Genomic DNA, 12,732 nt, shown 5'->3' with positions numbered 1-12,732 from the left:
TAATATCCGGGGCATTTCACTTTGAACGCCTCACTAATCATAGTCATTTGCCAGAAATTGATTACAGTTACCCAGTAAAATCACTGTTATAGTCCAGAATTAGTTTCAAAACATTTCTCAAAATTAAGTACAATATTCGCTTCGTTCAGATATTTGCACTTATAGAACTTCTAGAAGTACCTTCAATAGACTGCCTGCAGACAACTTGTCTCTAGAAGTACCTTCAATAGACTGCCTGCAGACAACCTGTTTCTAGAAGTACCTTCAATAGACTGCCTGCAGACAACTTGTCTCTAGAAGTACCTTCAATAGACTGCCTGCAGACAACTTGTCTCTAGAAGTACCTTCAATAGACTGCCTGCAGACAACCTGTTTCTAGAAGTACCTTCAATAGACTGCCTGCAGACGATTTGTTTTGAATATATCTAGGCTTCATCAATAAACTAATCTTGTAAAATCCCTAGACGGACGGGCTTGGGACGGAGAATTATACAGGGCCCACGCATTTACAAGTATTATGACTTGTTAGACCAATATGCATTCAGAAACATAGTGTGTGTGTGTGTGTGTGTGTGTGTGTGTGTGTGTGTGTGTGTGTGTGTGTGTGTTAGAGTTCGAGTTTAGTGGTGTCAGTTAGGATGAGATTAAGACTCGACACGTCTGAAAACGATGTTCTGCACGTCAGGTACGATGGATCAACCTCAATTTAATGGATCCCTCCACACACACCCCATTCCAACCAGTGCTTCAAAACCGATACATGAAAAAAGTCGTGCTATGTACTGTCTTGTCTATGGGGAACGAACATATACAATATCTCTTGCTGGGTTTTTTAAGGAGTAGCTGGTGTGGCGGCAGCTGGGTTGAGTTCAGCCAGACCGAAAAAACGTCCGATGTCATGAAATGGTCATGTCGAGAACCATTGAAATAGTTGCTGAACGTTAGCGAAACGTTTGCTGGCTGAACTTGGGGCTGGCTTCCTCTCCTCAATTGGTCGAGAGTCGACATGACCATGCTACACTCACAAACATAAGTCAAACATGGGCTGAGGTGTCGTTAAACAAACCTCTTATTTTTGTTCACAGCCGGGCGATAAGCCATCGGCGTTTTTAGAAGTTTAAGGCTAGTGTGTACAAAGTTCACATCCCAGACTCCAAGGCAGACCGAGTTTTACCGGCTCAACGGGTACTAGCATTCTTCACCGACGTCATCGCTAAGAACGAAAAACACACCTTTAATACATTAATATTAATATTTAATGCGAAAATATTTAAATCATAAATGACACGCCCTTTAAAGGGACATTCCTGAGTTTGCTGCACTTTTAAAGATGTTATCGAACAACAGAGACTTTTTATCGATTGTAATTACATATCAAATATATTTTTCTGCATACAATATTAGTGGCTGTATATTAAACGTGTTTCTGATCGTTCTAATATTTGTACTAGGTTAAATTTCATCTTATTTTCTAAAATATTGTTTTTCTCGTACGTACGAAATTATTTGAAGACAAAATCCAGTTTGGGCTTCTTACAAATATTAAGACGACCAGAAACAGATTGGATATACAAACACTGATATTCTAAACAAGAAAACATATTATATATTTTATTAGTTGGAAACATCTTACAATGCAGCATACTCAGGAATGTCCCTTTAAGTCAAGCACATTTATCAGCTGTTGTATGTAACTAAATGAGCATAAAACTAGATGAAAACCAAGTTCCACCGTGAGGTCTTATATTACACAGGGCGGAGACTGATAACACGCACGGGTTAAGATTGTGTGAAAATTAATTAATGGAATTAATGGCGTGAAATTTGTAGCGTTTCTCCATGTCACGAAATATATATGTTTAAGAGATATACAATAATGAGCATGATGATAACTGATAAGAAACGATTTGCTCGATAAACCGCCGTGAAGCATCTCCTCCGAGAAAATCATTAATTAGATACACTTAAACCTGGATTTCCTGGCAGCTAAATAACAAACTAGCTATTTTAGAACAGCAAAGTTTAACTATTTTAATAATTATTGTGCGTGGTTAACAGCGACCTACAAACTCCCAGTAGCTTGTTGGCAAGCGTGTCCACCCAGGTTGAAATCCTAGATATATACAAACGTATATGGATATGATTTTAGGTGGCAAACCTTTTACAGCACGGCGGACCATTTTTTCCATCCACTCCCTCCCCCTCCCCAACGAAACAACAACAATCAATCTTGCTCTCGTTGATAACAACAGTTCTGTTTCTTTCAGTGTACAATTGCGTCCTCACCAATAATGGCAACAGTAAGACGCCATCTTAAATAAATAAATGATTACCTCTAATTAATTTTTCCACAAACCTATCCTTTATTTGTAAGCAGCGCGACAGAGTGTGTGTGCATCTCACCTGCTGTCACGAAACCTCTGACGAAGTGCTATGGCGGATGCTAGGCACTGGAACAGCAACAGCAAATATTTAACAAACACATCTCGTAGTATAAACAGAGACCGTGTCCATTTGGGGTCATTTCATTATTTTGTTGATAGAAGAAACACTTATTAAAAAGCACAGGAATACATTTTTGAATTCCCTACAATTATCTTTCATTGTTAACTAAAATCTCTTCCGGAAATGGAGTCGAGCGAGTTACCGGATATGGTAAACCGAGATCCCAATGCTCTGAATGAGCATGTAAAGGTCTGTTTTTTTGTAAATAACTCACAACTCGAATTGTTATATATCTGAATAAGCTGTTTTAAAATATCTTTAAAAAAACATGTGTGTTTTTTATGTAGGTTGTTTATTTTGTTTTGCTTTGTTTTGTTTTGTTTTGTTTTGTTTTAATGTATTTTGGGTTGTTTTGTTGTTTTATGACTGTGATTTACTAGTAAAACATCCTATTCCATTGCCTACCAATACTAGCAGAAAGGTATTTATACATTTGATTCCCCAGAGCCTTCGGATAAACGACAATAACAAGCTAATAATTAGTTGTAAACAAAAGTAACACGAAGCATGGCTATGAAAATAATTGAATACTAAAATCATATACGTTAGGTACAAGGAATTTCATTTTTAATTGCTACTACAGTAGTTACGCCCCTAAAATGTTCTCCTATTTTGTATTTTTATCGGTCTCGGTGGAGTAATAGTTAAGCCATCGACCTTAGGACTGGTAGATACTGAGTTTGCCTTCCGATACCGGATCCCATCCAGAGCGAGTTTTACTACACTTAATATGGCGAGCTAAGCAGACAGTCGATCAGACATGGTCTTCAGTGATGTCAGTGTATGGAAATTAATTGTGTGATAAATCCTTATAGTTAACAACGAAACAGTGATATTATCCCTTAAATATTCCTGAGGTATGTTAAAGAGGGCGAGCGTTCGCTTGTTACATGTATTCAGGCCCGTATTTAGGGGTGTGTGTGTGTGTGTGGGGTGGGGGGTGGGGGGGGGGGGGGGTCGTCCGAACCCTCTCGCAAAAGCTGAGGTCCACTTTTTTTCACACATAGTTGACTGTAACTTTTGCAACTCTCCCATAAAATAGCAATGGATCACAAGCAGCCCGACCAGGGTCGGTAATGGACGAGGGTTGGTTTTAGTGTTCTTGAATTTGCAAATGTCCCGTAGGATTAAGGCCAATTTGAAAATGTTGCTTTCTTGAGGGTAATTTCCAAGTATTTCAAAATGTTTTATCGCCAACATGCCATTTGGATGATATGACGCATCAGTGACAAAAGGAAATGGGATGCAATACCTTATGCAATACAGTTTGCTGAAACCGTTTGAGGACTACACTTGTAACAAGGGCTGCATGTGTTGGCGGTGATTGGTGATGATACAATTGTTCTGAACGAAATGTGTTTCGTTTTTCATAAATATGTGCATTATTAAAGGAACTGATCATAGTTCTAAGGTACACGTACATTTTCTTTTACCAAGGTTATAATAAACTATTGCAGAAAATATTTAACATATACCTCAGGTCAATACCTTTAACTCCTGTTGTGTGCTAGAATTTCATTATCTTGGATTTTTACAAAAATGCAATCTACAAAATAGTCGAAAATCGTTGTTTTAAAATATAAATTTTTAAGTTCCAGATGCCAGGAAAACGTGTTTTAGGCTTTCTGAGATTTAAAAATTTCCGGGGAGGCATGCCCATGTGTAAGAGCCCAAAATATACCCCCGCCAAACTATACTCGGGGTTAAAGTGGGCTAGCCTGTTTTATACCTCTAACCCTAACCCTCATTTTTTTATTACTAACCTGTATACAAAATAAATAATAATAAACGCTTTAAAAGAAAAGCAACTATTGCTTTCATAAAAATAAAACTATCACAGATTAGTTATTTTAGAAGATATTTCGATATTCTCTAGCCCAAAATATATAAATAATGATGGAAAAAAACCCTCTGGACATTGAAATACAGACTAGAGAGGTATATTCTGGGCTAGCCTATTTTATATCCCGGGGTATATTCTGGGCTAGTCCAGTTTATACCCCGGGTATATTTTGGCGGGGGTTATATTTTGGGATATTACACCTGGAACCCCATATAAAGTTCAAGCGCTTCGCGCCCTCAAGCAACTTCATATCCAAAAGGCCCCGGCAAATACCTAGTCGAACCATCCCACTCAAAATGCTGGCTTACGGGCCTGGCATTGGTTGTTGCGCCTAACCTAAGAAGTTAAATTTGGGTTCGCTGCATCTAAAACTCTACCATTATTATAAATGAAAGTGGCTTCATGCTTTTTTTTTTTTAAAACATACTCCTATAACAACTGAACTTGTCTCATAACATTTACTCAGTATCAGTTTCATGCCACACGTTTTCTTTACAAAAAAGGCTTCACGGTCGTCAGTATAAAGAGCAGGACAAGTCGCTAAAACAAATAAAATAACCAAGGAAAACAAGAAAGATATCCAAGGACACAAACAACTGACGGAATCGCACTTCTGATAATCTCGCGTTAATCAAAACATTAGGATGACGACATTTAACATTTTAGTCACCAAAAAGTAGTTCAGTAAAGACATGACTGAACTTAGAACTATTTGCAACAGAAAATGGTTTTTGTGTTTTTGTCTACCAAAATCTGTTACCGGAAAAGGTGCTAATTAGCTTACATCCAGTACCAACCGAGGCCCTAGATCTCCTAAATGGTTGAATTTAGACACCATAAATATATTAAAGGTAAATAAAAAATATAATACCATCGAATCAAAATATCTTTTTAAAAGTATTCCATGACGTACGTATGACGCCTATGACGTCATATTGCATTGCAATGACTCAATTTGTCTCATATTTAAGATGAAAACGTGTAGTTCCCCGCACATACGATAGAATATTGATATATTTATCGCTGAAATATGCTTAATCCTTAAATGATAGGTAAGGGTGATAACGTTTATTGTCAGGTTCAGACATTGTATTAGAGAAAAGTGAATGTCTAAAACAAAATGCCACTAATTTTCAAATATTTTCTGACCACGTGCTTATAAACCTTAAAGTCCAGACTTTAACGTCATGGCAACGCCATTCAAATAGCATTACGTTAAAGTTTGGACTTTATTAAAGTCTAGACTTTAAGTTTTATAAACACGGGCCCAGATGTGCCATCTAAAATAATATCATCAGATTGAGACAATTTATGTTGTATTTATTGAATAAAGCATTTTAAATCATCATAATACCACAACTAGACCCAGATCATCTTGTTTCTGGGATTTACCAAAACATTATGGCTACCGTATTATTCACTGCATGTCTCTGCAGTTGATTGTGTACCATCACAATTTCATACCTATACTATACTTGAGCTTGTACATCTTCTACATTTAAATTTTAAATTGTATAGTTGCCGTACAACCTCAAGATTATTTGTACCGGCAGCATTTATAAGTGCAATACTTGAAAAGGTACACGATTTGGTGGAAGAAACCGGGTGTCACATTTATCAGCTGTACGATCAGATGCTAGTTTGGGCGGGGAAAACAGAATGGTCTGAAGCCAAAAAACTGAGAATGGCTATTACAAAGATTTTAAAACATAATACAATGAATTCCTCACAAGCTCAAGTGTAGTATAGGTATGAAATTGTGATTTCACACAATCAACTGCAGAGACATGTATATATATATACAATATATATATATATATATATATATATATATATATATATATATATATATATATATATATATATATATATATACACACATCCATTGTTTTCATCTTAATGATGAAAAATATCTGCAATATTTTCTCCAAAACATAAAAATGTTTGAACAAAATCAAAATAGTGTATAGGCTATAGCATCAAAAATCATTTTAGTGAAAATAAATTAATATTGGCGGTATCTTTTGTTTGTCAGTATAGTTAGGAAGGTACGTGCAATTTAGTTGTGTCATGAAATATACAAAGTATGTCATCCTCGGCGATGTACACCCGGAGAGTGAACTTACCAATAATAACCTTTTACCTGGTCTTGCGATTCGTTTAGTATAGACCAATGGTAAAGTGTTTGCCTAATGCGAGGTCGGTCTAGGGTCGATCCCCGTCATTGGACCCATTGGGCTATTTCTCGTTCCAGCCAGTGCACCACGACTGGTATATCAAAGGTCGTGGTATGTGCTGTCCTGTCTATGGAATGCTGCATATAAAAGATCCTGATGGAAAAATGTCGCGGGTTTCTTCTCTAAGACTATACGTCAAAATAACCAAATGTTTGACACCCAACAGCTGATGATTAATATATCAATGCGCTCTAGTGGTGTCGTTAAACAAAACAAACGTTTTAAAAACTTTTATTATAGAAATGGCACATCCATGGTATAAGTAATAATACTGCGATCTCGGTCGATTGACTTTGACACCCGTGTCGGTTAAAATTAATGACAAAGCGTCAATATGGATAGCAAAGGAAACTAACATATATAGTATGATTTAGTCTTGACGTCGTCTGACGGCCTGGGAGTATTAATACAATTTAAAGTGAGCATAATGCTGTGTTTGTTTTAATTAACATTGGTGAATGTTATTTCCCCCCTTTTATCTGCCTTTCTTGAGATCCATTTACGTTTAAAACTTCTAAAATATTACGTGAAAGCTCTTGCCTTGCAAGCAAACGTCAATGAAACTATGAAAACAAAATTTTTTAAATGTTAATATTCCCGTTTCAAGCACATCCAAGGCCATATATACATGTCCTGGGTCACTCTTATAATTAAATAATATTGATAAGTCGCTATGGCAGCGCGGACGTTGTTTTCTCTTGTACGGTTCCACAACAACAATATCGTGTTTCGGGGTAGTTTTGGTCGAATGTGATAAATCAATCGGGAAAACCATTCCATTATTCACGTTCGAGAATTCTTTGTCTGTAAATGACTTAAAGCTACAATCTCCAGTCAGTTATTATTACTATATTATTATTATTATGTTGTTGTTGTTGATTATTATTATTATTACTATTATTATTATTATTCTAATTATTATTATTATAATAATTATTATTATTACTATTATTATTATTATTATTTAACCATTACAATATAACATCCCAATTATTTTCATTACGCCATTCTTCGATACCATTTACCTTAATTTTGTTTTGTTAACGACACCTCTAGAGCATAATGATTAATTAATCAATGGCTACTGGATGTCAAAGATAACATTACATAATTCTGACACATACTCTTTAGTACACTTCTTCACTACATTTTTCTGTTGTATTTAATAAGCATCTTCCTACAGACAGCACATACCACAGTCTTTGGTATACCAGTCGTTGAACATGGATTGGGAAGAGAAAATACCTAATGGGTCCTCCGAGAGTAAGCAACTCTGCCAACTGAGTTGGATCCCACCTCTGAATAACGGTTAGATACGATCGCTAATTAATACTGGACATCAAAAGCGCCGTCTGTGTTTCTTGTAACAATCTGTTCGGCAGCAAAAGACTTGTTTGTTGTATCAATGTGACAGATAACAATACAATACATGCTGACCAAGAAGGCACACACACACACACACACACACACACAAAGACACGCACACGTACACACACGCATAGACACACACGCACACACACACACACGCGCGCACACACACACACATGCACACACAAACACGCACGCACACACAAACATACGCAGACACACACACACACAAACACACACACACACACACACACACACACAACACACACTCTCTCTCTCTCTCTCTCTCTCTCTCTCTCTCCCTCCCTCCCCCCCCCCCCCCCACTCCCACTCCCTTATTTGTGCAGAATTATCATGAAATAAATTTAATCAAGTGTCCCCTTCGTTACATGCTCGCCATACCATATTATAATAAATGTTTTACTATTAAAATAAGCTAAGATCGCTTTGTGGAACGGGCCCAGGCCTTAAAATAACAATAATAAGACTTGAAATAAAAAAAATTGTAGACATTGTTTTTATATATTAAAAACTTGTGTCGAGATAGCTATATATGCAATACTACTGTAACTATGTATACTACGAGGTCTGTTAAAAAAGTATCCGACCTTAGGCCGGGGAAAAAAAGTAGCTTAAATTTTGGGTTCCATCTCTAATCTCCTTCGAAGTAGGCCCATTGTGACTTCACACTTTTAGCCCAGCGGTCCTTCCATTGCTGGAAACATTTCTGGAAGTCCTGGTTTGGAATGGCTGTCAGGTGCGCCGTCGGGTTCTGCATGATGTCCTCTCGGCTCTCAAATCGGGACCCTTTCGGCGGCATCTTCAGCTTGTGGAAGTCAGAAATCACAAACAGCCGTGTCTGAAGAGTAGGGAGCTCTTGCTGCTCACGCGAAAGCAGCTTGGTCACAAATTTCGCATGCCCAAATCAACCGTTAAAATGGCGTGTACAGAACATTCGCCAAAATGAAATTATTGACCAAAAATGCTATGTTTTGTGGAGACAGTCATAGTTCATCGACGTACAGGACAAATATTAAACGAAACGTGGTGTGAAAGAAAATCAACAATATAAATAAAGATATATATCAATACCTAAAAGAATAAGTTAATGATATTATAAATAATTTTTTATTCAAATCAAATATAAATAGTACAAAATACACACACCAAAAGAAAAGGATCGAGTCAGGCGAACAATGTCCCTGCAGATGGTTCGTTCTCCGGGATTGACGGTTGTTTTTTTGTTGTTATTTATTGTCACAGAATCATTCCGATTTACAGCCTATAGGTAGTACTAAACCAAATAACTTCCGGCTGGGTCAAAGTTGGAGGTGCACCGAACTTTTGATAGAGAAGTGAACACCACAAGTCCTGTGATTGGTTATAAATGTGAGTGTGTTGGTTGTAAAAAAATAATAGTTTCATCTGGGTAAAAAAAAATTGCAATTTTATTTCATCTAGTACCAATGTGTCAAGTAGCCTTGTGCTTGAAACATGTATGGGGTACCTGTAAAAAAAAGTACTCGAATTTTGTGCGAAACTAGGGTAGTCATAGACGCTACCCGTTATCTCAGAAACGAGCAGCTTGACCCCCATTTTTTTCTGATTCACTTTAAGTGTAAGGGGTGGTAGTATTTATATCCGTGGCGTTTATGTCGGTTGATACGTTGCAGGTAGGAGTTTTAGCCACATATGTTACTATTGTCGTCTATGGGATTTGATTTGGTAGTATACACCCTGTAACCATTCCTTGCCTCATCCTGTCAAAAACGTGCCCACCTTATGTTCTTACAGAGGCGGACACAGCAATAGTGTGCGAACTCACTCGCCTCAAGCAAACTCCTAGACAGCTGTACATCAAGAGCGACAATTGGGCGTCGTTTCACTTTACTACGCCGTCTGCGCAATTTTTTTAATTAAGCGTATTGTGTTTGTGACACCTGGTTATTAAATTCAGATACATATAAAATGTTTAGCATTATTAATAAACAACGTGCAGACAAAAGATCATTTTTCTCTTCATTTTGGCTTTTTGAGTATACTGATGTTGAAAAGAATACTGTGTTGTTATATATTTATTTATTTACTTTCTGTTGTTGTTATTTTGTACCAATTGGATTATTATGTCTAATAATGTACTCGAAGATGGCTACCATCCTACAAAAAGGAGGGTGGGTGATCCCAGCAAAGTTTTACATGTTTGCCATCCTAACGTTTTTACAATAATTGAGAATGTTGTCTGACGCTCGGCTCGTTTTTTAGGTGATGTTCGAAGATGTGATCGGGGAACCGGAAGGAGCTCACAGCGCAGACTGCGTCTGGCGGAACTCGTACAAGTGCTTTACGTGCACCAAGAACTGCTGCTACCTCCTGCTCACCTTCCTCTGCGCCATCCCGCTCTCATTCTGCTGGGGCTGCGAGTTCGCCGCAATCACCTTCGAACACGTCTGGCAGATCTCTCCCTGTCTCCGTGTCTGCATGATCAACTTGGGCTGCGCTCAGAAATTCTTCGGATCACTCGTCAACTGCTGTCTGGCTCCAGTTTGCGAAGCTGTAGGAATGATGTTTAGCAATGTGCGAGTGGAAAATAAATAAAACTCCAGTGGGGGTTCAAGTGTAAACATTTACATCTGTGTGCACCTGTTGGTCAAGATATATCACTACTTATAAACACTGGTTTGATCACAATAAGTTAGGAGTAATTACCGAAAATAACAGTATTGTAAAGCTTGGAATCATTTATAATAGGATATATCTGATTCAAACAATAGAAAGTTGAAACGTTTACGATAAATCACTGGTGTAGCCAGGATTTCATAGGGTTCACTTAAACAAACCACATCCCTAGACCCTAGTAAGTCCTGTTTGAATCGTAAGACAGGCCACTATATAAGGTGGAGGTAAAATATAATATATATATACATGTATATCACAAAACGTAGGGCAATATTCCCCATACAACTTATCTGAGAGACAAAAGGAGTCCATAAATTTGCATTCGTGGGCCTAAAAATAATTCTCAAAATGTTTGGAAGAAGATAACTCTCAAAGAAGTAAGGAAGAGCATTTCTATCGCCTAAAACAGAAAGATTATGGACTACGGGGGATCAGTTGACCGTTATGTTCAATCCGCGATGTAGATTTTGAAGAGCTTCTCAACAGAATGTTTGTACATTATGTTTCGTATTATGCACTATTTTAAATGTAAGCTATATATCAAGACACATTTTTTACATCATATTTAGACAATATATTAAACTGTTTTGTACAAAGTTTAGAACACCAAGAAAAATATGACATTAATGCGCTTTAAACATCTATGTAATCAGCCGAGGTGTTCAAAAACAGATTGGTTTGATGTTCAATAGAATTTTGTTCACGTCGGAGTTTAGACAATATTTTTCTTTTTCGTTTCACTACAAATATGAATTCAGTATTTTTATAATGTAACCTATGCTACATATTTTTATCATAAGGTTTAGTTGTTCCTTATTTATGCTATACAGGTATGTTTACATACACGTGCACAGTCTATGAGTTCGTCAGGTGTATGACTAACAATAGCAATGTAGTAATAATGCACGGTTCAATAAATGAAAACTAAAATAAACCAGTTTGTCTTTTATTATAGTCCATTTTAATTTGTTGAATAACTGGCTTTTTAACTTCAAACATTTTGCATCATGATATTAGAGAAACAATGTACTTTTACTACATTTTTCATGTTTATAACAACAATCGCCTAGCCATGATTTTATACGTGGTGGGGGTGGAGGGTGGGGGGCAACCAACACTATGTATGTATGTATGATTTTATAAAATTTAATAGTTAAAAAAAGGATTGATGAGGTGACCCCCCCCCCCCCCCCCCCTCCCCCGACTACGCCACTGAACGGTATATTCCTTGGACCGTGAAGTTAAGGTAATGATGTTATTGATCTCACGTTATCTTACAACGAGATCCAAGGGCGTTTTATTGGATTAATAATGTAGAAGAAAAAAAAACCTGCTAACCTTGACAATGACGGAAAAACTAATACGTCATCGAGTTCAATATAACACTAACAAAACTCAAGTGTGCGTATCTTCACGGGTCGATAAGTGAATATATACTACACAGCAACAGAAATGAAGACCACAAAAGCCCCAAACAAACGAGTATTTCTTTCGCTAAATAAAAGAATATTCGGTCTCGTGTTAGCCAGGCAATACGTTTTCATCGGTCATGGGTAGGCTACTATAGTATATTTGAAAACAGGTGCTGTGAAAAAGTACAACAATACCACGGACTTCTGAAATCACATGGATTTTGTTGTTGGATTTACTTCACGTAGAGACCTGGTCATAGTATTGCATGAGGCAGACACCGTTATATCCAGACTACCTGAATAGTGGCCATGGCAGTTTGAAAAGTTAAAGTTACAATTTGTTTTGTTTAATGGCACCACTAGAGCACATTGATTTATGGATGTCAGACATTTGGTAATTTTGATATATAGTTTTAGAGTAACACGGGATCTTTCATATGCACCACCGCACAGACAGGATAGCACATACCACGGTCTTTGATATACCAGTCGTAGTGCACTGGCTAGAACGAAAAATAGCCCTATGGACAAACCGATCAGGATCGATCCTAGGCCGCCCGCGTACCAAGCAAGCGCTTTACCACTGGGCTAGGTCCAGCCTTCTGGCAGTTTGAAAATGGACACACCACAAGCCAATGTCTCCAGGCTACTAAATATAGAGATATGCAGACGACTCAGACCTAGAAGTTAG

The 12,732-nt window shown here is 37.4% G+C and overlaps 1 protein-coding gene across 1 annotated transcript; it reads left to right on the top strand.

Moving 5' to 3' along the window:
* Positions 1 to 2,555: 2,555 nt before the first annotated feature.
* On the top strand, positions 2,556 to 11,559 carry LOC121390717 (caveolin-1-like). The gene is made up of 2 exons (XM_041522620.1): positions 2,556 to 2,694; positions 10,216 to 11,559. Exons 1-2 carry the CDS (start codon positions 2,629 to 2,631, stop codon positions 10,546 to 10,548), a joined length of 399 nt encoding a protein of 132 aa, XP_041378554.1. The 5' UTR covers positions 2,556 to 2,628; the 3' UTR covers positions 10,549 to 11,559.
* Positions 11,560 to 12,732: the final 1,173 nt, after the last annotated feature.

Source organism: Gigantopelta aegis, chromosome 3, assembly GCF_016097555.1.
Source record: "Gigantopelta aegis isolate Gae_Host chromosome 3, Gae_host_genome, whole genome shotgun sequence".
Lineage (NCBI taxonomy): Eukaryota > Metazoa > Mollusca > Gastropoda > Neomphalida > Peltospiridae > Gigantopelta > Gigantopelta aegis.
The sequence above is the reverse complement of the archived record's forward strand: the minus strand, read 5'-3'. Positions and strand labels throughout refer to the sequence as shown.

What these genes read in the sequence shown, in the direction of transcription:
- LOC121390717 (XM_041522620.1), top strand. Translation starts at nt 2,629, where the DNA reads ATGGAGTCGAGCGAGTTACCGGATATGGTAAACCGAGATCCCAATGCT. An exon ending in CTCTGAATGAGCATGTAAAG is followed by an intron (nt 2,695 to 10,215) that starts GTCTGTTTTTTT and finishes CTCGTTTTTTAG; the next exon opens with GTGATGTTCGAAGATGTGAT.